This window comes from Opisthocomus hoazin, chromosome 1 (assembly GCF_030867145.1).
Source record: "Opisthocomus hoazin isolate bOpiHoa1 chromosome 1, bOpiHoa1.hap1, whole genome shotgun sequence".
NCBI lineage: Eukaryota > Metazoa > Chordata > Aves > Opisthocomiformes > Opisthocomidae > Opisthocomus > Opisthocomus hoazin.
The window spans coordinates 74,013,264-74,038,528 of NC_134414.1; the positions used below are offsets into that span (position 1 = coordinate 74,013,264).

The 25,265-nt window shown below is 44.5% G+C and overlaps 1 protein-coding gene across 5 annotated transcripts in view; it reads left to right on the top strand.

Annotated features, from left to right (window-relative positions):
• Window positions 1–25,265, top strand: part of UXS1 (UDP-glucuronate decarboxylase 1) — an 81,688-nt gene that overhangs the window by 43,891 nt on the left and 12,532 nt on the right. For all 5 annotated transcript variants that reach the window (XM_075425848.1, XM_075425854.1, XM_075425877.1 and 2 more), the window contains exons 7-10: window positions 1,632–1,736; window positions 3,097–3,156; window positions 14,647–14,768; window positions 23,611–23,730. In XM_075425848.1, the coding sequence (XP_075281963.1) occupies window positions 1,632–1,736; window positions 3,097–3,156; window positions 14,647–14,768; window positions 23,611–23,730 (407 nt within the window). The remainder of the gene's footprint in view (window positions 1–1,631; window positions 1,737–3,096; window positions 3,157–14,646; window positions 14,769–23,610; window positions 23,731–25,265) is intronic.

Consider the following 25,265-nt stretch of genomic DNA (forward strand, 5'->3'; position numbering starts at 1 on the left):
CAACCTGTTCCTGTGCCTCACCACCCTCAAAGGAAAGAATTTCTTCCTTATATCTAATCTGAATCTACCCTCTTTCAGTTTAAAAGTGTTACCCTCATCCTATCACTGCACTCCCTGGTCAAGAGTCCTTCCCCCTCTTTCTTCTAGGCTCCCTTCAAGAGTGAAAGGCTGCTAAAAGGCCTCTTCAGAGCCTTCTCTTCTCCAGGCTGAACAGCCCCAACTCTCTCAGCCTTTCCTCAGAGGAGAGGTGCTCCAGCCCTCGGATCACTTTTGTGGCCTCCTCTGGGCATACTCCAGCGGGGCCATGTCTTTCCTGTGCTGAGGGCTCCAGAGCTGGACGCAGAACTCCAGGTGGGGCCTCACCAGAGTGGAGCAGAGGGGCAGAATCCCCTCCCTCGCCCTGCTGGCCACGCTACTTTTGATGCAGCGCAGGGTACAGTTGGGCTTCTGGGCTACAAGTGTATATTGCTGGGTCATATTCAGTTTTTCCTCCACCAGTACCCCCAAGTCCTTCTTTGCAGGACTGCTCTCAAGCCGCTCATCGCCCAGCCTGGAATTCAATCTTCAGAACTGCCGTGACCCAGCTGCAGGACCTTGCACTTGGCCTTGTTGAACTTTAGGAGATTCGCACAGGCCCTAGTCTATGTTCATGACAGTGGTGTAACTGTTTCAGGTTTTTGTACCATTTTGCTGCTGTGCAGAATATGTATTTACTATTGGTGATTTGAATATTTGGGTTTGTTTACACTGTAATCACAGAAATGCAGCCAATGTAATTAGTTAAGATTGAGACTTGCACTACCTAGGCAATCTGTTGCCAGTACGCAAGCTACCTTATTTTAAATTAGGTTAGACATCACATTAACTGATTGTAAGGTACGGTCTAATGTGTTGGTTAATTGTATTTCATAACGGGGGTGGGGGGAAGAAGGAGGCTGAAATCTCTATATTGAGGAGGCTTTGTTTGTTTGTTTTTCATAAAGCTCACATGCTGTTTTATCCAAAGTGCAGCACAGAAAACCAGTGGAGCAAAGACTGTAGATGAGGGAAAAAGGACAGAAGTTTCATGCCCGTATCTTGGCGTTTGTATTTAAAATATAAATATGATACTAATCCCATTAATATTTCATTGATAAGTGGCTTGCAAATTAAAGTACAATATATATTTTTTCTCAAAAAGGTTCCTCTTGTTATTTAAAAATATTTCTGTCATCTTTGCTTGGGATTCCATTTGAGAAAAAATGTTCTGAAGCTGGTAGATACTTAAAAACTTGAGGGTAATAGAATGTTGCATATGCTCTTGCAGCTTCTAAACATCTGTGAAGTACTCGTGACTAAAATTTTTACAAGTGAAAAATGTCAACACTCAGACTTCTGTATGTGTCAGTAGTATTGAGATATATGTACTATGCTCTAGTTTTTGTTTTACTAAAAATTAAGTCTTGTTTTGGGTTACAACAGGTTTGCATATATACATATTATCTGTAGGTAGCAATATAGGAAGTGCTGAGTTCCAATATTAAGAAATGCAGAAAGAAGCACTTGTTTCTTGACCTTAATGTTTTGTCATTTAATATGTTGCATGGGAAAATAATAATGCTTTCTTTCCCTCCCACTCTGTTTTTCTGTAGTGGACCAGATCTATCACCTAGCATCTCCTGCTTCTCCTCCAAATTACATGTATAATCCTATAAAAACATTAAAGACTAATACTATTGGGACATTAAACATGCTGGGTAAGTGGAAACCTTTTTGCTTACTTTGTTAGCCATAATATAACCTGGACAGAATTATTGAGGGGGGGTGAGGGTGGAGCGGAAGAGTCAAACATTTTAAGAAGTTGATTCTTTAAGAAAAACAAGGAGGAGGTCCCCTCTTTGAAGATTTTTGTACTTTTCCTTTAAATATATCTGCAGATGAACTCTGACAAGGTGCAAGCTCAGCTATCAAAGCACAAGAACTTCATGCCTGTGACTTGGCTATGGAGTAATAACTGTACAGTAATTATGGGAGTCATAGGAACAATTAAGAGCATGGGATTTTTATAGCAAAGTTGTATCCGTGACAGCACTTCTCACCTTGCTGATTGTGGAACATCCCATGTTTGCAATAAGTGACTGTTCCATTCCACCACAGCAGACGTTGAACTAGAAGGAACTGCAGTGACTCTGTAAACCGTGAGCACCAAGAGTACTGCACCCTCTTGTGCATGCCTTGGCTACAAATTCTGCAAGAACATTTATTGTCTAGATTCATGCTAGATAATTAAAAGGCAACATTTTCAGCTTTGTTGGTTGATTTTGATGCTGGAAGTGGGCCTATGAAAAGAAGGCCTCAAACCTTTACTACTTTTTCCTCCCATCTTTCATCCATTTGGCATATACTGCAGCTTGAAGTGGGTGTCAGTGATCCTGAGAGTTATCATGAGGCAAAAAAAACGCTGGGCATTAGCTCAGCTGAGTTTCTCATTCGAGTGATACTCGAGTGAGTACAATTCAGAGAACTAAGTGATTTAGAAGCTATTGAGGTGTGAGACAGTTGTACAATATAGATGAGAGTTCTTTGGCCATGCCAACTTGGAAGGCCAGAAAGTCATTGAAATGGAATGCAGAGTAATCTCGAGTGGTGGGTAGGACCATCCAGACTGTGTAAAGGGGCATAGTAAAGGGGAAATGATTGATTTTGTCCTATAATATGTTATTATATATCAGTTTCTTTATGTAGCTTATCTTTACGTTTTGTTAATCATAATGTAGTGTGTTTTTTCAAGATCATGAGTTCATGACTTGAATGGTTTATGCTTCCATGGCCTTTATTTAGGGTGTGATATATGAAGTTGTTGGATCCTAGTTCAGTGTAACTTTTAGTCCCAGAAGCAAACACATCACACATGAGTGCTGCTCTGCTGTTTCTCAAGTCTTCTAGCGTGGGAGTGGGAGCTCTGGATGTGATTTACAGCTAGATTTATCTAGTGAGAGATGCCATATTCTGTTTAAAAACATGTAAAATGGGATCACACTAAAGCAGTTAACATGACTGAAAGATTCTTGAACTTGATCTAATTATGTTCTTCATTCTCTGTTGCCCAAAATTTAGGGTTAGCCAAACGTGTTGGAGCACGGCTGCTACTGGCCTCTACGTCAGAGGTATATGGAGGTAAGAAGGCTGAAACAGTGGTTAGAGCTCTGGAGAAGTAACTCTGTGTCCTGGGTTCGGCCAGGACAGGGTTAATTTTCACCGGACTCCAGGAAGGGGCATAGACGGACTCCAGGAAGGGGCACAGACGGGGGGGTGGGGGCTGACCTGGCCAAACAGAGCCCGGTATTCCATACCATGTGCCGTCACGCTGGGTCCCAGTGGGGGGGTGGCAGCGCGGCAGGGGCTCGCTCGCGGCTCGCGGCTCGGGAGCACGTGGTGCCGGTCCTGTCTGGGAGAGCGGGTCTGTTCTGCGGTCTGTTTTGTCGTGTTTTCTCCTTATTTGTATCGTTGTTGTTCCTGTTCCCTCTGTTTGCTGTTCTGTTAAACTGCCCTTATCCCGACCCACCAGTTTCTGCCTTTTTCTTTTCATTCTCCTCCGCACGAGTCCCTTCATGGGGGACTTCAACCACCCTGACATCAGCTGGGAAGACCATACAGCTAGGCAGGCGCAATCCAGGAGGTTCCTACAGAGCATCGATGATAACTTTCTGATGCAAGTGGTGGAGGAACCAACAAGGAAAGGCGCGCTGCTGGACCTCGTGTTAACAAACAAGGAGGGACTGGTGGAGGACGTGAAGGTTGGAGGTAGACTCGGCTGCAGTGACCATGAAATGGTCGAGTTCAGGATCCTGCATGGAGGAAGCAGGGCGATAAGCAGGATCAAAACCCTGGACCTCAGGAGGGCTGACTTTGCCCTCTTCAAGGAGCTACTGGGAGGAATCCCGTGGGCCAGGGCTCTCGAAGGCAGGGGGGGTCCATGAGTGCTGGTCGCTTTTTAAACAACACTTCTTCCATGCACAGGAGCAATGCATCCCCCTGAAAAAGAAATTTAGCAAAGGAGGCAGGAGACCTGCATGGTTAAACAAGGAGCTTCTAGCGGAGATCAGGCAGAAGAGAAAGGTGCATGGCATGTGGAAAGAGGGACAGGCCACTTGGGAAGAGTACAGAAACGTAGTGAGAGCATGCAGCGATGCGACGAGGAAGGCCAAGGCTCACCTGGAATTGAAGCTGGCAAGGGATGTCAAAAACAACAAGAAGGGCTTCTTCAACTACATCAGCAGCAAAAGGAAGGCTAGGGATAACGTGGGGCCGCTGCTGAATGAGGCGGGTGTCCTGGTGACGGAGGATGTGGAGAAGGCAGAGCTAATGAATGCCTTCTTTGCTTCAGTCTTCAGTGCTAAGACTGGCCCTCAGGAATCCCAGGCCCCGGAGGTAAGAGAAGAAGCCTACAGAGAGGACGACTTTCCCTTGGTCGAGGAGGACTGTGTGAGGGATCGCTTAAGCGATCTGGATGTCCACAAATCCATGGGCCCCGACGGAATGCACCCACGAGTGCTGAGGGAGCTGGCGGATGTCATTGCTGAGCCACTCTCTATCATCTTTGAGAGGTCCTGGAGGACAGGAGAGGTGCCCGAGGACTGGAGAAAGGCCAATGTCACTCCAATCTTCAAAATGGGCAAGAAGGAGGACCCAGGGAACTACAGGCCGGTCAGCCTCACCTCCATCCCGGGAAAGGTGATGGAGCAGCTTATCCTGGAGGCCATCATCAAGCAAGTGGAAGAAAAGAAGGTTATCAGGAGTAGTCAGCATGGATTCACCAAGGGGAAATCATGCCTGACCAATCTGATAGCTTTCTACGATGACATGACTGGCTGGGTAGACGAAGGGAGAGCTGTGGATGTTATCTACCTTGACTTCAGCAAGGCTTTCGACACAGTCTCCCATGATATCCTCCTGGGGAAGCTGAGGAAGTGTGGGCTGGATGAGTGGTCGGTGAAGTGGATAGAGAACTGGCTGAATGGCAGAACTCAGAGGGTTGTCATCAGCGGCGCTGAGTCTAGTTGGAGGCTGGTGACAAGTGGTGTCCCTCAGGGGTCAGTACTGGGCCCAGTCTTGTTTAACTTCTTCATCAACGACCTGGATGAAGAGTTAGAATGTACCCTCAGCAAGTTTGCTGACGACACCAAACTGGGAGGTGTGGTAGATACACCAGAAGGCTGTGCTGCCATTCAGCGTGACCTGGATAGACTGGAAAGCTGGGCAGAGAGGAACCTGATGAGGTTCAACAAGGGCAAGTGCAGGGTCCTGCACCTGGGGAGGAACAACCTCATGCACCAGTACAGGCTTGGGGTGGACCTGCTGGAGAGCAGCTCTGCGGAGAGGGACCTGGGTGTCCTGGTGGACGACAGGTTAACCATGAGCCAGCAGTGTGCCCTGGCTGCCAAGAAAGCCAATGGTATCCTGGGGTGCATCAAGAAGAGTGTGGCCAGCAGGACAAGGGAGGTTCTCCTTCCCCTCTACACTGCCCTGGTGAGGCCTCATCTGGAGTACTGTGTCCAGTTCTGGGCTCCCCAGTTCAAGAAGGATGAAGAGCTACTGGAGAGAGTCCAGCGGAGGGCTACAAGGATGGTGAGGGGACTGGAGCATCTCCACTACGAGGAGAGGTTGAGGGAACTGGGCTTGTTCAGCCTGAAGAAGAGAAGGCTGCGAGGGGACCTTATAAATGCCTACAAATATCTGAAGGGTGGGTGTCAGGAGGATGGGGCCAAGCTCTTTTCAGTGGTGCCCAGTGACAGGACAAGGGGCAATGGGCACAAACTGAGGCACAGGAAGTTCTGTCTGAACATGAGGAGGAACAACTTCTCTCTGAGGGTGACGGAGCACTGGAACAGGCTGCCCAGGGAGGTTGTGGAGTCTCCTTCTCTGGAGATATTCAAGACCCGCCTGGACAAGATCCTGTGCAGCCTACTGTAGGTGACCCTGCTTCGGCAGGGGGGTTGGACTAGATGACCCACAGAGGTCCCTTCCAACCCCTACTATTCTGTGATTCTGTGATTCTGCACACCGCCGGGGGGAGGGGCGGCCGCGTGGCGTTTTTGTTGCCGTCGGCAGCCGAAACCAAAACATTTTATTGGCACCCAACATGGGGTGGGAATAACGGAGCAGTGTGTGTTAAAACAGCTTTCTTAAATTTTGTTAAATTTTGTTATACGCATTTTTTCTGTGTTAAATAGTCGCCGGTTAAAAGTGTTTCTGACTTTGATCAAGTGGCTCTGTTATGTGAATCCATACTTGCACTATGTGTTCATTGCCATGCTGTTCATCATCACTGAGAAAAGGACCAGGATGATGATTTTCCTCTACTGTACGATATCGACTTATGACATGATAACATCACTGTGCATGAAATTAGGCTTGTATTTGCATGCGGCACTGCGGTCATTTCCATACCTCGGATCCTATGTCTTAGAATTTGTGAATAATCAAACCCAATCTGTGGGGAAAACCGAAGGGGAAACCTCCCCCCACTCTTTCGCCTCCCCTCTCTCCCTCAGGCTGGTCCTAACGCCTTTTGAGAATTTCGAGTACCCCTGGGATGCTCAGGCCAGCGGGTTTCTATTGTTCTGCCTCCTGAATGGGTTGCAGGTTTTGTTTAGGGTTAAACAAGTCGTTAAGAACATCGTGCAGAGACCTGCCCCGGGGCCGGATAGCTGTGAGTGGCTGGGTGTGTGGGACAGCATGGGCAAGTACCTAGGGCAGTGGGCACCACCGGTGTTTTTTAAACTCACCCCTGAACAAATACAGAATCCAGACGGTCTAGTAAAATATCTGCAAAAAGCGTGCTGTCACCCTGGGAACTCCAGAGAGACACAAATCACCGCAACGTGCTGGGGTCTGGCCCACGCCTACCGAGCTGCCCTGTTTAACACTGTTCAGTGCCCTAAAGGGGAAAGAGGGGGAAGCGAAGCGGCAGGCACTGCGACTGGCGCTGCCCACCCAGCCGGCCCTGCAGCCCCTCTAGCCCAGCAGGCAGTCACAGCCCCCCCACCCAGCACCACCGCTGCCACAGCTGCAGGGTCTGCCTCGGTTTCCCCGGCGGGCACAGCAGCTGCTCCAGCCCCAGCTCCAGCCGCAGGCATCGCGGCTGAGCCCAATGACCAACCTGTGCCGGTAGCAGTCGCCCCTGTAAAACTGAAGAAAGACGCGAAGAGAGCAGATCGCTCTGGGAGGGATGACGATGAGCCAGGGTCATCACGGGAGACAGAGATCATCACCCGGTCCCTGTCCCTGGACGAGCTGCGAGACATGCGGAAAGATTTCAGCCGCCACCCAGGCGAGCACATTGTCACCTGGCTGCTGTGGTGCTGGGATAACGGGGCTGGCAGCTTGGAATTAGAGGGCAAGGAAGCCAAGCAGCTGGGATCCCTGGCCAGGGACGGGGGCATTGACAAGGCCATTGGGAAAAAGGAACAAGTCCTTCGCCTCTGGAGGAGACTTCTGTCAGGCGTGAGGGAGAGGTACCCCTTCAGTGACGATTTTGTGTGCTACCCTGGCAAGTGGACCAATATGGAGAGGGGTATTCAGTACCTGAGGGAATCAGCTGTGCGAGAGCTGGTTTATAATGAACCAGACGATAACCAGTTACCCACAGACCCCAATGAAGTCCAGTGCACACGATCCATGTGGAGGAAGTTTGTGCAGAGCGCACCATCCTCATATGCCAACTGACTGGCAGTAGTAAACTGGAAAGGTAAAGAGGCACCAACAGTGGATGAGGTGGCTGTCAGACTCCGCCAATATGAGGAAAGTCTCTCTTCCTCCCTTGTCTCAGCTGTGGAGAAACTGGCCCGGGAGGTGCGGCAAATCAAAGAGAATATATCCCACTCCCCACCTGTACGGGCCAGTGTCTCAGCTATTAGGGGCAAGCGTTTCTCTGCTCGGGAGAGGGAATACAGAGGCTACACACCACGAGGCACCCTGTGGTTCTACCTGTGTGACCACGGAGAGGACATGAGGAAGTGGGATGGAAAACCTACCTCAAGTCTAGAGGCACGAGTGCGTGAGTTGCGAGGTAAAGCAATCACAAAAGGCGATTCTGTTAGGAAAAATGCCGCTCTAGTTTCCAGCAGCCAGCTCTCCAGACCAGGTAGACAGTTTGATTTTGATTCCGATCCTCTGGAGGGGATCTCCAAGTCATTTTTACAGCAGGTGAGCAGCAAATTCTCTGACCAGGATTAGAGGGGCCCTGCGTCCAGCCAGGTGGAGGAAAGGGACAACCGTGTTTATTGGACGGTGTGGATTCGGTGGCCTGGCACGTCAGATCCACAAGAGTATAAAGCTCTAGTGGACACTGGTGCACAGTGTACTTTAATGCCATCAGAGTTCAAAGGGTCAGAGTCCATTTGGATTTCGGGAGTGACAGGGGGGTCCCAAGAGCTGAGTGTCTTGGAGGCTGAAGTGAGCCTCACTGGGCAAGACTGGCAGAAGCACCCCATTGTAACTGGCCCTGAAGCTCCGTGCATCCTTGGTATAGACTATCTTAGGAGAGGGTATTTCAAGGACCCAAAGGGGTATCGGTGGGCTTTTGGCATAGCTGCTGTGGGGGCAGAAGAAATTAAACAGCTGTCCATTTTGCCTGGTCTCTCGGAGGATCCTTCCGTTGTGGGGTTGCTGAGGGTGGAAGAACAACAGGTGCCAATCGCGACCACAACGGTGCACCGGCGACAGTATCGTACCAACCGAGACTCCCTTCTCCCCATTCATCAGCTGATCCGCCAGCTGGAGAGTCAAGGAGTGATCAGCAAAACTCGCTCACCCTTTAATAGTCCCATATGGCCAGTGAGAAAATCTACTGGAGAGTGGAGACTGACAACAGACTACCGTGGCCTGAATGAAGTCACACCACCGCTGAGTGCTGCAGTGCCAGACATGCTAGAACTTCAATATCAGCTGGAGTCAAAGGCAGCCAAGTGGTATGCTACAACTGGCATCGCTAATGCATTCTTCTCCATCCCCTTGGCAGCAGAGTGCAGGCCACAGTTTGCTTTCACCTGGAGGGGCATCCAGTACACCTGGAATCGACTGCCCCAGGGGTGGAAACACAGTCCCACCATTTGCCATGGACTAATCCAGACTGCACTGGAAAAGGGTGAAGCTCCAGAACATCTGCAGTACATCGATGACATCATTGTATGGGGTGACACAGCGGAGACAGTTTTTGAGAAAGGGGAGAAAATAGTTCAGATCCTTCTGAAAGCCGGTTTCGCCATTAAGCGAAGTAAAGTCAAGGGACCTGCGCAAGAGATCCAGTTTTTGGGAATAAAATGGCAGGATGGGTGCCGTCAAGTCCCAATGGATGTCATCAACAAAACAGCAGCTATGTCTCCACCAACCAGCAAAAAGGAAGCACAGGCCTTCCTGGGTGTTGTGGGTTTTTGGAGGATGCACGTCCCAAATTACAGCCAGATTGTAAATCCTCTGTACCACATGACCCGGAAGAAGAATGATTTTGAATGGGGCCCTGAGCAACGACAGGCATTTGAACAGATTAAACGGGAGATAGTTCATGCCGTAGCCCTTGGTCCAGTCCGGTCAGGGCAAGATGTTAAAAACGTGCTCTACACCGCAGCCGGGGAGAATGGCCCAACCTGGAGTCTCTGGCGGAAAGCACCAGGGGAGACTCAAGGTCGACCCCTGGGGTTTTGGAGCCGGGGATACAAAGGATCCGAGGCCCGCTATACTCCCACTGAAAAAGAGATTCTGGCAGCATATGAAGGCGTTCGAGCTGCTTCAGAAGTGGTCGGCATTGAAGCACAGCTCCTCCTAGCACCACGATTGCCGGTCCTGGGCTGGATGTTCAAAGAGAGGGTCCCCTCTACGCATCATGCCACCGATGCTATGTGGAGTAAGTGGGTCGCGCTGATCACCCAGCGTGCCCGAATGGGAAACCCCAGTCGCCCAGGAATTCTGGAGGTCATCATGGACTGGCCAGAAGGCAAAGATTTTGGAGCATCGCCAGAGGAGGAGGTGACACATGCTGAAGAGGCCCCACTGTATAATCAGCTGCCAGAAGATGAGAAACAGTATGCCCTGTTCACGGATGGGTCCTGTCGCATTGTGGGGAAGCAGCGGAGGTGGAAGGCTGCTGTATGGAGCCCTACACGACAAGTCGCAGAAACTGCCGAGGGAGAAGGTGAGTCCAGCCAGTTTGCAGAGGTGAAAGCCATCCAGCTGGCTTTAGACATTGCCAGTCGAGAGAAGTGGCCAGTGCTCTATCTTTACACTGACTCTTGGATGGTGGCCAATGCCTTGTGGGCGTGGCTGCAGCAATGGAAGAAGAACAACTGGCAGCGCAGAGGTAAACCTATCTGGGCTGCCCCATTGTGGCAAGATATTGCTGCCCGGCTGGAGCAGTTGGTTGTAGAAGTCCGTCATGTGGACGCCCACGTCCCTAAGAGTCGGGCCACTGACGAACATCAAAACAACCACCAGGTAGATCAGGCTGCCAAGATTGAAGTGGCTCAGGTGGATCTGGACTGGCAGTATAAGGGTGAACTCTATAGCTCCGTGGGCCCATGACACCTTGGGCCACCAAGGAAGAGATGCGACATACAGATGGGCTCGTGACCGAGGGGTGGACTTGACCATGGACACTATCGCACAGGTTATCCACGAATGTGAGACATGCGCTGCAATCAAGCAAGCCAAGCGGGTAAAGCCTCAGTGGTATGGAGGACGATGGCTAAAATATAAATATGGGGCGGCTTGGCAGATTAACTAAATCACACTGCCGCAAACCCGCCAAGGCAAGCGCTATGTGCTCACAATGGTGGAGGCCACCACCGGATGGCTGGAAACCTACCCTGTGCCCCATGCCACCGCCCGGAATACCATCCTGGGCCTGGAAGAACAAGTCCTGTGGCGACATGGCACTCCCGAAAGAATTGAGTCGGACAACGGGACTCATTTTCGTAACAGCCTCATAAACCCCTGGGCCAAAGAACACGGTATCGAGTGGGTGTATCACATCCCCTACCATGCACCAGCCTCTGGAAAGATCGAGCGGTACAATGGGCTGCTAAAAACCACTTTGAGAGCAATGGGGGGTGGGACTTTCAAAAACTGGGATACTCATTTAGCAAAGGCCACCTGGTTGTTAACACCAGAGTGTCCACCAACCGGTCTGGTCCTGCCCAGTCAAAACCTCAGCGCCCTGTAGAAGGGGATAAAGTCCCTGTAGTGCACATGCGGAACATGTTAGGGAAGACGGTTTGGGTTAGTCCTGCCTCGGGCAAAGGCAAGCCCGTCCGGGGGATTGCTTTTGCTCAAGGACCTGGGTGTACCTGGTGGGTAATGCGAAAGGATGGGGAAGTCCGATGTGTACCTCATGGGGATTTGATTTTGGGCGAGAATAGTCCATAAATAAATTGTATAAAGTTAATTGTTAAATAACCTTGTCACTGTCTGTTATCACTGTTATAATTGTTATATTTTGTACCAGTAGTAGCATAGTAAGAATTCTCCAGATTAAAGAAGGATGGACTTTTTCGATGAAAACCTAGCAGAGCACAGCGATGATGGAACTGGACCTGGTTTTCAACAACTGGCACCCAGCAACTTCATCAAGATCACCATCTCCTGCAGACTGTGGGCACGGGCCGCACCAGATACATCAGCCATGAGCTCGGGATGCAGCAAGTGACCGCCCATCACCACACATCACCTCTCCTGCCACGGAAGACCATTACGACAGATGGAGCCCGAAGTCATGGATTAAATGAACTCAACGGACACTGTAGAGTGATGATCCATAGACTAAGGGAATGATATCTGGAGACAGGAGAAGTGGTGGTGATCAACTGGACAATGGGGGACCTGGGCATGACGTAGATGGTATGGAATAAGGGGTGGATAATGTCCTGGGTTTGGCCAGGACAGGGTTAATTTTCACCGGACTCCAGGAAAGGGCACAGCCGGGGGGTGGGGGCTGACCCCACCTGGCCAAACAGAGCCCGGTATTCCATACCATGTGCCATCATGCTGGGTTCCAGTGGGGGGGTGGCAGCATGGCAGGGACTCGCTCGCGGCTCGGGAGCGCATGACGCCGGTCCTGTCCGGGAGGCCGGGTCTGTTCTGCGGTCTGTTTTGTCGTGTTTTCTCCTTATTTGTATCGTTGTTGTTCCTGTTCCCTCTGTTTGCTGTTCTGTTAAACTGCCCTTATCCCGACCCACCAGTTTCTGCCTTTTTCTTTTCATTCTCCTCTGCACACCGGCAGGGGGAGGGGCGGCCGCGCGGCGTTTTTGTTGCCGGCAGCAGCCGAAACCAAAACACTGTGTAAAAGGGTATTTACAAACCTTTTGTTGGATGATTGATAGATTTTCATCACTGTCTTAACTTAATTTCTTTATCAGATGTACTTTTTACAGCTTAAAACGTGGGCATTGGTACTTGCTTTAAATCTCTATTCACAGAGGTGGAAGGAGGCTTAGCCTTTGCCTGTAACTTCCTTATGTCTTAGTTTATGGCTCTTTTTCAGAAGAGCTTGTGGGGGAATTTTGCATGTTGAACTCTGATTAAAGTCCAGATGCCGTAATGAAAACCTGTGAAGAACGATAATTTCAGTAACAAATCTGTTTTTCTCCTCTCAATGACTTATGAATTGTATTGTTATGATTTAGCAGTCGCCTTAGTGTGTGCAGCACAGTGCAAGAGACAAGGACATAACCTCCAAGCTAAGAAAATAGTGATTGTGTATGCGTGCCATTGCGGTGTTTCTTAAAACATAATACTGAGCAGTGGTGCCATATCTCTCCTCCTTCCTTTTGCTGTTAGTAAGAAGTGTAGTAGTGAGAGAGTGACTGATAGAACTGCTAGCTGGATGCAACAAGAATCCTTAGTACTTCCTTGGGGTGTGTGACAGACCGTGTGCCTACTAGAGAGACTTCCTGCTTGTTGTGAGCTCTTGCCTCGTTGATAATAGCAGTGTTGCAAGATTAATGGAGGTATGCGGGCACAGTCACCTGCTCACCATTGGTAGTTGTGAGAGTCTAAGTTTTAAAAAACAAACAAGCAAACAAAAAATACTCATCTCCGTAACAAAATGCAAAGCTTTATGAGGAAATAGTGAGGAAGGACAAAAAAATACCTGAAGGAGTACATTTCTGGTGGAATCACTTCAGTCAAGAAGATTCAAAGCAAATACCCAAGCAGGGGATCCACTAAGATGACTGGGCAACCAAATAAGCAGCTTGAGTATCCCTTGCCTTTGATTATCCATGGTCAGGCTCCATGGAGAAAAATGGTAGCCACAAGGACTCTTCTGTAATTGAATAAACTCCCTTCTGGATCAGGGGACCAGCAGGCAAGAACCCCCAAGTTTTGGAGCCTCATTACTCTGCTGCAATCTGCCTGCTGAAATGGAAAACCTGAAACTCTCATTATCAGCCTACGTAGTGTCAGTAAAGCCAGTGGAGAGAGTCTACTCACATCATGCTCTGACTGAACAGACGCAGTCGTTTTGCTGAAAAATAAAGGACAGAAAGTAAAGTCAGAAAATACCTGTTAGCTGTTTCCCCAGGACTTCTCAAAGCAGTGTTGTATAGAGTTTCCAAGTGCTTCATAGGGCTGCTTCTGCCAGAAAAGAGACAGAAACTGAAGTGGCCTTCTGAATCACAGCACCTTCTGGGGGGCTTTTAAGCATGCTACAGGCTTTCATAATCATGTAAAACCTCTCTGCATTTATCATTGCTCTGTGGCTCTCATATGGCAGGAATTCATCTGTAATCATGTCTGTCAGCAGCATAAAAACTGGAAGGGTTAAGAACAACTGACTGTCAGAGTTGTTTCAGAATTAGTCTGTAACGCTTGGAAGTTTATTAGTAGTGCATGCAAACTTCAAACCTTGTAAGAAGGACAGGGCAGCACAGATGGCAAAGTGTGGAAATGTAACAAAGTGATTGTACTGTTTCAAGCGTATAGAGCGTATACACACAGAGTTTCCTAGGAGATTCTTGGTTGCGTTGGTGTTTTTTGTAATCAAGGACTTCTGTACTGGATCAAACCAAAGGATCCTGATTGCCAAACCAAAGAATAACCTGATCGTACGTGCCCAGTGATAGCTACTAAAAACGCTTAAGATAAAACAGAAGAAAGATGGCAAGTACATTATGCTATGTTGCTCTACTCCTTCAAGAAATGCAGTACTTCTCCATTTTGTCCATTTTTCTTTCCTTGTGTCCTATTTTATAATACTTCAAGATACTTTTTTTTTTTTCCAAATATGGTAAAAAATACTGCCATCATAAAGTATAATATTTCCTCTGAATTACATTATATAAGACTCTTATTTGTGCCCTTGAGGCAGTCTGTCTTTGCAGAGAAGAATTGAATTTAACTGTCTGTTTGCACACACTTTTAGGGGAAAGCAGATGATGGCTGTTACTTGCTTGTATTCAGTTATCTTACCAAAGTCTCACATCTTCTGAAACTGTCATTTTCATGGTTCTAGTGAATACATTTTTAAGGAATGGTGTTGAAACTTAGTATTTTTTAAATGCGTAGTTCAGAGAGAAGCTGTTTAGCTGTGTAACACCAGTCATCTACTGAAAGATTCACTATATATAGTCACCTTTTTGATAGATTATTTAATGTGTTTTTTCTACCCTGTAGATCCTGAAGTTCACCCTCAAAATGAAGATTACTGGGGCCATGTGAATCCAATAGGTCCAAGAGCCTGCTATGATGAAGGAAAGCGAGTGGCAGAGACCATGTGCTATGCATACATGAAGCAGGTATTAAATTTGTGTCAAATTCAATGGATTTTCTGTAATTATGAATGCCAAATGTGTGGCAAAACTGCAGTATGTGTATTTAGAGGTAGGAGGGCAAAAGAGAATGTCTTGAATAGAAATGTTCATACTGTAGCTGCAACATCTGCTTTCTTTAATGCAAAAGTTTTATTGCTCCTATCTGTTGTGTTTTTTTTAGATGAGCAGTGTTCTTCATGAAAATGTGCTTTAGTCTTCTTTATAAACGTATTTTGTCTTCCAGTATCATAAATAGTTTTTAGACACGTTAAACTGATGTGGTCTTAGTAATTTGGGAGCCAGAGAACAGAGTTGTTTTAAGTTGGTCCGCTGCTGAGAAGGGCCATTACTGATAAATCTGGGATGTTTAATGAGCAGAATTGAACTCAAAATATACACATAAAAATGAGGAAGTTCTTTAATGAGTACCCATATAGGAGCAATGTATTTTAAATCACAATAGAAATGTCTTAAAATTATGTGGGTATAAATACAGCCCTTAAGAAAAGAAATGAATACTCAGCTATGTAATGCACTTTTTCAGACAAATACAGTAACAAGAGGATAAAAATGCAGTTTAAAATATATTTGTGAAATCATACATGCCAGTTTCTGTGTTTTTTGTAATCAAAAAGTAGAAACTCATCATTAACTAACCCAGCATTGACTCTTTACCTGTGTGTGAATCTTATTTAATTGTTGTTCAGCTAGTCTCTGGGAGACCATTCAGTTAGAAAGTGTGACACGCTAAAGAAAATCATGCCACTATGTCTTGGTGTTTGCAGCCTTAATATACAAAGGTATAAATCAAATGTAGTATATTCTGTAGAGCTTTAAATGATAAAATACTAAGTGCTTTTAAAAACCTTGAAAACAGAGTTAAACTAAGACTTTAGGGATGGTATTTTAGTACAGAGGTTGTAATAATTTTCTCTTATCTCTTCTGCCAGACAGAGAAAGCAGAGGTCTGTGTCTCCTTTGTTCTGTTTTAAATCATTTAAGGTCCAATATGGTGGCACTGCTGTTGTGCAGGATGATGTCTTCTGTACTTCACTGCAGCAAAATATTCCCTGTGGGTCTGGAAATCCATTTGTAGTTGGATGTCATAGTTTTTATGAGACATCTTTGCGCTGTAAAGTATTGGATTTTTTGCAAGTTTGAAGTACACGCTGCATGGCACTTCTAGAAGGGCAAGACAGTAGGTAATTTTGAAAATCATGCACTGTATCTTAAAGCCACAGAATGAGTCATGGTACTATCCACAAATTTTATGCAGGATTTACGAAGGTTAGTAAAGGTTTGTAAGGTGGAACTGTGGTGCACACGTACACTAAGTGACAACTCATGATGCAAATGAGCTCTCTGTCCTGGGGGAAGCTCTGTGAGATACTTCGTGTGCTTTGTTAGGGGCTAGTCAAGTCTGCCCGAGTTTCTCCCTGGTTCAGGTGGATAGTGAAACACTGTTGAGCTGGGGTTTTTTTCAGAGTTTAGATGTTACACTGTTATTAGTGGAGGAAACATTATCTTTTGCTAGTGGAAAGGTTGAACTTCTGCTACGAAAATATGTATTGTGCTTTTAGGGGGGATTTCAGACAGGACTGAAGTAGCCCAAAACAATTAGATTTACAGGATTTCAGGCTAATATATTTCCAAAATCTCAGCTTCAATAAGAAGAAACAACAACAAGCAAACTTATTTCTGCATTTTGTTGATCATTTCTTCCAAAGATGTCCATCATCATGCACATTGTTAGATAATGAAAGACCTAATCGTGTTTCCAAAAAATATAAAATAAAAATTAACTTCTACATTATACTTCCAGATAGGCTATTTGCATTGAACAGTTGCTGAATCTAGGCAAAGATGACTCTTTATTCACAGTTACCAGAGTTCTTCAGTAGCCTGTCTTGACCAACACTGTTTTCTGCTGGCAGTGTTCTTCTGTTCACTTATTTTGACCCTATGAATTAAGCATTTCTTTATCTCCTGTTTACAACTGCTGTCTTTAAACAAGCCCAGCAGTACTTCCTTATCAAAGACTCCAAGGGCAGTAATAGCATTCACTAATATATAAGCATCTCCTTGAAAGGAGAGGCGGGGAGTGAAGTATTTGCTGGAGAAGTGGCAGAGCTCACAAATTCAAAGCACGTACACAATTCACCTCATCCCGCGTAAGGCACCAGAGTGTGTGGTTTGAGAGGATATTTGCTGTAGGCTGCTGGGAGCAGCTCTCCCCCCATAAATTTGTGTAAGAGTGTAGGTCAGCCATGCTCCTTACTGTGAGCTACATGGAGGAGTGGAACTATCTGCTTCTTAAACGTTTCTCAAGCCATGGGAAGCTTTACGTCCTTGCCCTGTTCATCTGGGAGTTAAGCTGCGTCTTCCGATTCAGACTTCTTCAGAATTCCCTACTATTTGTCTCTTTTTCAGTGCTTACTAGAGCTCTCTCCTGCAAAGTCTTTTTCAGTTCACTCAATTGCCTTAACAAGATGCAAGGCATAGTTTTGAAACTCTCTTATAATAACAGCTTGTCAATCTGTTTGCTTTCTCCATTCTGTACTCTTATCTTTGTTACTATTCTGCCTGTCTTTCCTAGTCCTTCCTAGAAGCCTTTCTAAGCATGTAGGAGTGAATTGAGTTATCATCACCAAGTATTAAATATAACCTTCTTTAAGTGGACAAGTGTTATGCTCTGCGTTATAGAATATTCCATAATCAGGAGTGTGAAGACTCAAGGTGCCACAAAATCTTAACAGGTCACAGAAGAAGGAAATACATGTTGGAGGTGAAGTTTGTTATATTAATGTGAGAGAATAACACATGCAAACTGATGTTGAAATTTGTTAAATACAGAAGTGCATTGCAATTGCAACACAAGAGTGATTTTCTGTTCATATTCCCCCTAATCTTTATTTCACAAATTGAGTTGGTTTCAGTGATCATAAAAAGCCTTGATGTAAAATGTAGGGGTAATGAAAGCTGTTGATTGAAATGCAGCTGAAAAGGAATTGGATAGTGAATAACTAGGTAGTTGTTGAGTAATGAGATAGAAAACAACTAGCTATGTTGGATTAAAGCAGTTTGCTTTAATGTCTTTTGGGAGTTTATCCTGTATTCTCTAGATACTGCTCGTTGTTTTCTTGCCTTGATATTCATTATAGATTATTTTTAAGCATTCAGCATTCTTTTTTGGTGTCTTTGAAGTTTGCTAGCAGTTTTCTTAAGCAAAGATGCAGAATTGGTGCTTTTTGTGGAAGAATGGAATTGATTTGTTTGTGGTTCTGACAGCACGGGGAGAAGAGAAAGCACTGCATCTCCTCAGGGCAATAGTCAACAGCCCTGAGAACAGTCTTTTAATGCCACCAATGGTGATTAATGTTGGATGTCTGCCAGGCCAAAGCTAAATTGTAGTGATAAAAGATATCATGGACCTCTTTAGCTTTTTAGAAGCCATGCAGAGGAGTTTCACATGCAGGAAGAGTAGTGAAACGAAGGTTGGAGAGAGGAGTCTGTGAGATGCTACAGGCAGTCAGCCACCTTGGACACTGCCTCTAATGTAGAGTTGAGATGCTGCAGCCCCTGTCACTGCTGAACGAGAGGGCATTGACACCCCTAAAGTGCAGGTGTCGGCACCGCAGCTGGCGTCCCATCTGAGTTACTATGTACCAGATCAGTGGAATTCAGAAAGAAAATAAAAAATTGAACACAATTCCTTTCCTCTGCAAAGTCTGAGGGGTCACACACAGTTATATTAATATCTTCAATAAATGTGGCATTGAAAATTTGAAGTACTATTTTGTTTTTAGTTGCTTTTATCTTCCTGATCAGCTGGCTCCACTTTGAAAGAGGAAGCAGTGCTGCTTTCAACCATTGTAGCTGCATGGTTCACGAATAGGCTTTTATACTTTGGAGAAGAGAAACCACAGATAAAAATACTACTTCATAGTTCAATAAAGTAATAATTCTTAAAATGTAGTAATTGAGAGATTAAATTATGTTAAGCTTTTTAAACTGGCTTGTTCCAGTTACCATTTGTCGCAAGCCACTGTTTGTACAGTCCTGCTGATAGTCCTGCCATTGCGTAAAACCTGCTGGTATTTCTTCTCACTACTATTGGATTAATGGATCTGCACATTTTCTGATGAGCTGTTAGAGCCATCTGTAACAATTTTTTTTGCTGTGTAGGAGTTCTGCACATGAACCAAAATACTGTGTGCGGCCCTGTGTAAACATAGAAGTGTAATACCTTTTTTTTCAAAATATCTGTTGTTAAGTTCAGTTGGAGGAAGTGAGGTGAAAAGGGGAGGAGAACACTGCAGTATCTGAGGCCATATTATAAAAATGCAACCTGTTGTTTCGCTGGCTCATTAGTAACAGGAGCCCCTCTGTAAGTGGAGAGTTTCATTATTTAAGTATCTGTTTCTAAATTGTATTGTTTTATCTGAGTTGCCAGAACTTCGTAATACCAACATAGCGTGGGTATAATAGGAGGCTTTTTTCGGTCAGTGGAGCAATGCTTTTTCCAAGTTATATGAAAATAAAGCAGGAAAAAACTGTCAGGTCTTCTGGCCTGTATTCAGATGCAATGGTTTTGATAATGCTGTAGTATCTTTACTTTTTCTGCATGCTCTGTGCTGTCAACAACTGCATAATAACTTTGTACCATAGACAAGGGTTAGAAGTCTGTATTGCAATGGTAATCAAAGCCATGGACTAAACAAATACAGTTTCCCCCCAAAAATTTGAATGCTTTCCCTAGTCTCTATGTTCCAGGGTTTTTTTCTTTCCTTGCTGTGCTGTAAGAATTCTGTTTCCCCTCAGGTAATTGGAGAGCTTGGTTCTTGATAATGCTGCACTGTTGTGCAAATTGAATTTTCAAGTCAGGAAGACTTAAAGTTTTTTGGGAGACTGATTCATTTCCATAAGTTCAGTTTGAAAGAGAATATATCCATAGCAGCATTCATCTTCTAATGCAAAGTGGATGTTGTTTCTAACATTCTTTTCAGTTTGGTATAGCTCTTATTTTTGGCTCTGTGTCCTCCTCATACAGCCACCGTTGCTCTAAAAGCATTGGTAAGGCATTTTCTTTCACCTTCGTTGTTACACTGATTCATGAGTATAACTCTGCAGAACTCTCCATGATGCAGGTGACTAAAATTAAGTTGTTTGGAGTATATATTGATGTTTGTTTGCGTTTATTCATATTGGAAACTTACTGGAATCTGTGATAGAACTCTCATTCGCTGGATATTATTGCACTGCTGATGTTATCTGCCACCTCATGTTCAGAAGCTGAGTTGTGCAATAAATTACTGCAGTTAAAATCCCTGTCTGAAAGGGAAATCCTGGTAATTCAAGTATAGATGCAGTGAAGTGGGTACCTGTCATGTCCCGGTGACAACTTCTCCTATCAAAGTGTTGGGGGAACAGGCCTGAGGCTGTTTGCAGTGGCTATGTGCAGTACATACAAGATGTATGCAAGCTGAGGGATGCGCTAGAAATAGCACATACTTTTAGCAGGGAGGTATAAATAATGGTGCAAAGAGACCTCGAAGAGAAGTTTTAGCTTCTCTAGTCTGGGAAGTGTTGATCTATAAGCATGGTAATATTTCAACCGTAAGATAAGAGTACTGGAGATGTGCCTTGGTTGTGTTCAAGGACCTGCTTTATGCCGAAAGTAGAGTCAGATGATTGTGATTGTCCTTCCTAGCTTGTTTAGGAGCTTTACTGTTTATGAAATTCAGATCTGAGCATCACTATTTTTGCAAAACAGTTTTAAAAAGCTGTTAGTAACCAGGAATTAGTCTAATTTTCCTTATACAATAGGCAGTACATGTACATAAAATACCTTGGACCAAGCCTTGGTGTAGAGTATTGTAGCTTAAACATGTCACGGATCGTGGTGAATGCTGTGCTAGTAATTCTGCTGTAGTTCAGGGTTTTGGGAATAATTTTGAGAGTTAGTTAATGATGTTTGAAACACATGGGAAAGCGTATGAATTGGTAAGAAAGTGACTATGCAGGTAACAGTCTTAGTAATTTTAGTTGAAACATTGATAAAGACTTGTATCAGATTACAGTGATATCCATGCAACTGTCTGGGTTTTCACTGTCAGGTTTTGTTTTTTTTTTTTTTTTTTGTTGTCGGTGAATCCTGTTGTCTACTGGAGAGCAGGCAATTGCAGCTTTCCCTTTCCTGATTTTGTATGCAGAGAAGCCTAATTCATGCTTGCGTTCAGATAGATCATCAGACTTTACAAAGAAGGAAGCACTGTTAATTAGTAAGACAGGCTTGCCTGATATGCTTATGAATTACAGCCACAGTGTATGTTCAAGCTGTTTCAGTGAAAAGAGCCTCTTAACATTTGACTTGTATTCTGTACTGATCTGTTTTCTGAGACAGTCAACACAAGGAGATATCTTTTCTTAAAAAGCTTATAAAATTAAAGTATGTGGTTTTAAATTAAGGTAGTACCATAGCATCCTTGATACTTTCTGGAGCAGGGATCTCTAGAACTAAGTGGCAAAGACTCATGCTGAACTCCATGGACAAGCTTGTTTTGCAGGGGAGACTGTGTAATCAGTGCTGCTTTTTGACTGACAGCTGTAGAATAGTCCTCTGAGTATTTATTCAGAGGAGATGTCTCTGTAAGCCATAACAGTCTTTCTTGCATTTTTTCTGTCTTCCGTCTCCATCTGTACAGGCACGGTCTCTGTGAACATGTCCATACTGGTAAATAATAGAGTGAGCTGAAGTGTTTTGATAGCCCGCAATGCTGCATTTTATTAGCTTGCTCTCAGGCTCATTTTTGGGTTGCTCAAGGAACTTTCTCTCTGATTAGTCTGCTGTGGGAAGGCATAGTCTAAAACCATGAGGACAGAAGCCAGTTGAACACATTTGATCTCAGCGTCAGGGATTAATCTCAAGCTCTCTTTTGTTTGGCGGTATAAATGTGGGCTGAAGAGGTTTTTCTCCTTTCTCTAGGATAGAATAAGATACTGTACGTGACTAACTGCCACAAATGTGGGGAAATAATTGGCTTTGTTAGTGGGGATACAGTGGAGGTAGTCAGTCATAATTAACATGTTGTTGATATTCAGAGTAACAGGACGTAGGTAACAGTGTACCATAAGTATTCATAGGCAGTTAATACAAAAAGGAGTAGAATTACTCAACATGCAAAAAGAATCACGTCAAAGGAGAGATTCACAAAATGGTGAAAGGAAACTTAGGATGTTCTTGAAGTTATTGGCTCCAAAATCCCTGTCTGGGGAAGAGTTTCTTGTGAGAAGATAGATCCCAGTTTTACAGGCACAAATGAAAATTCATTTGTGCCTGCATAGAAAATAGATTTTTCAAAGCAGTAGGCTGCAGAGATAAGCTTTGCTAGATGACACTAGAAATAAAAAGTGCCTCATTTTAAAAGACAATATTACAGTGAGGGGAGGGGAATAAATAGAAGGGAGAAGAAATACTGGATTTACTGTGGCTATGAGTAAGTGTCTGTAGAGAATGTGTTGTTTTTCTTTTCTAGATCCCTTGCTAGTTTCCAGCCAATACTGGAAAACAAGACTGCTGCTGTCGCTTGTGCAGTAAAAGAGGGGCTTTTTGGTCAGCATTGTTTAATGAGTTATTTTTATCCTGAGTACTAGCTTCCAAGTGCCTCATTTTCTGTACTTGTTATTAATGGCAATATCTGGAAAGCCCACATGAAATACAATACTCTGCAGGAGTGACTGAATGTTTGCAACTCCACAACATCATGCTTGTGACTTCAGTTGCTTCAGCTGAATCAGCAGCACAAAGTTTGCTTCAGACAAGAAATGTTTCCTGTGACTCATACAAGGATGGCTTTTTCTGGGAGAGGGGAGGACCAGGGAGTGTGAGGAGGATGCGTAGGCCTGAGCTGAAGTTCACCTTCCTCTCTACCTTGTGGCTGTCACTCTCACATGGTAGCATCTGTTTGTTTACAGCATACCACGCTGCTCTCAACTCATCAGGAGCCAAGTGCATACTTCAGCTCACAAAGGCCAAACGTCCTTCTTGTAGGCTTTATCATGAACTGTGACTTGTCCAAAGGAGTTGTCAATAAACAGGAAATATTTAGAGAGAGATTACTTCAGTCTGCAGTCCCCCAGTGTTAAAATGTTTTCTCCAGACAGTTTCCAGTTTCACATATTTGTTGCATTTTGCTTTGAATATTTGCAAAATATCCTGCAGAAAGGACTTCTGGGAATGATAGAAATGTTTCTTGGAAACAACCAAGCTATTGAAGAGACCTGGATTGTAAAGCATGCACTTACACAGCCTAATAAGTAGCAGGGAGCTAAGAAACCTTGTAGCTGTGGTTACAAAGCCACTTCATAGTATGCATAAAGATATTTACGTGAAGTGTTCAACTTTTTTAATCTTTGGAAACACTACCTTGGTACTGTATCTGGTGATTGTGAGACTTCACTTATGTGCAAAAATTCTAGAGAAGTGCCAGATTAAATAAGTTACTGTTGTAAGGCTAGTAGTGAAAAGTCTTAAAGTTCTTGTTGGAAGAAAATGCATGTGCTGAAATCACCAGCTGTTCTAGCACTGATTTAGAATTTGCGTTACAAATACTAAGAACCTAGTATAAATTACCTTGCTGTATGCACTACGGTTTCCACTAGCTTTGAGGAGAGGTTAGAAGTATTTCATGGTGAGAAAACTAATGCTTGCTAAAGCTGTAAGAGGGATTTTTAAGAAAGCTTTTGGACAGGGAAGAGTTAATTTGCACTTCTAGGAAGAAAGACATTCTTATTAAAGTAGTAACAATTCTTTTTTCTTTGCCTACAGGAAGGAGTTGAAGTGAGAGTTGCCAGAATATTCAATACCTTTGGTCCTCGAATGCATATGAATGATGGTAGAGTTGTCAGTAATTTTATCCTACAAGCTCTCCAGGGAGAACCACTGACAGTAAGTGATGATCTCTGAGTAACGTGAAGAACAATTCATCTTTAATTCCTATGCTTACATGTTATGAAAGATTTTAGAAAACACTGGGTTTCTTCCCCAGCTCTAAAAATCTAGTCTTTCAGTGTATCAGGCTCGAATATGTAGAATTATATATCCAAAGATATACTCTGTTGATGGTATTGGTGTTCCCCCAGAGAGAAACAAAGCTACTGGTTCCAATCTGAGAAATTATTTTAGTCATCCTGAGCTTGAATCTCTGTATGTCACAACTCTTCTATGGGGATACAGCGTGACAAGACTTACAGAATCATGTTTTAGTACTTACTCCTGTTGAGGAAGTTTCTCTGAATCCTTTTTGGAAGTTAGGCATCTAAACGTCTTTTTACAAGCCTGGAGATCAGCCTAAATTTTCCATGTGTAACGTAATGTTAAAGGCCTACAGGCTACATCATGTATTGGTAAATAAAGCCAGCCAGGACTGGGTTTTGTTACCATTGACAAACTGGTGTGGCATGACCCACATCTATACAGCCAAATTTTCCTGCCGAAACAAGTTGCCGCATCCAAACTATGTGTTGTGAATGGCCCTTGGCTCTTGACAATGCTTAAGCAATATCACAACATTGTGTGGGAGAGCAAGAGCTGGCACAGACCAGTAGTCTGCCAAAGATATTGCTGGTAATTTACCAATACGGGTAGTGCCTGACCTATGCCCTGATCCTGTTTAGTTGACTGTTATAAAATAAATGCGGATGCATCCTGAAACAGGGAGAAGTAGTCTGGAATCTGAGACCAGTAATGAGCTCATGGAAACATTTACAGTTTATGTGACATACAACAGAAATTTTTATTTGTTAATACTGCCTAGATTAGAAGAGTGACATGCCAGGAAATCACTCAATGGCTTCTGCTAAATAACTAAAAATGTTGCAAAGTACCTCCGTGGGGCAGCTGTCTTGAGACTGAGGCAGCATTCCTTCTGTTGGAGACTGTAAAATCCAGAGTTCAGCCAGGAATTCCTCTAGCCAAGGAGTAGACAATCCAAGGAAAAAAAGAATGGAAGTTTTGTGGCAGCTCCCACTACCATGATTCTTGTTGAGAAAAATTTGAAACTGGATAGAGCGTTCCAAAGTATAGACCAGGAAATAAGTCATGCCCGGGCAAGATGAAGCTTGGTGTCCTGTGATAAATCTCCCCTAACTTTAATCTTTTTCAAATAATATGCCAAAATGTGGCTACCCCCTGCAAAACTTGGGTAGTGGACACTACCCTACTGACATGGTGAAATCTAGAAGTCTTTATAAAAAAATAAAATTAAAAAAGCTCGAATTGTGTATATTCTGCAAAGAAGTGTACATCACCTGACTTACGTACACTGATGATTTTTGAAAGATTGGTCTTCTCTGAAGGTCAACATTTGCTTATTTGCTTGCTGTTTGTCAGTGATTGTTAACTTAGGCAATTTGTTATTATTTTTCAGTATCACCAGTGATGCCTCTTGGCCACTCTGTTGTTCCTAACCATTGCTACATTTC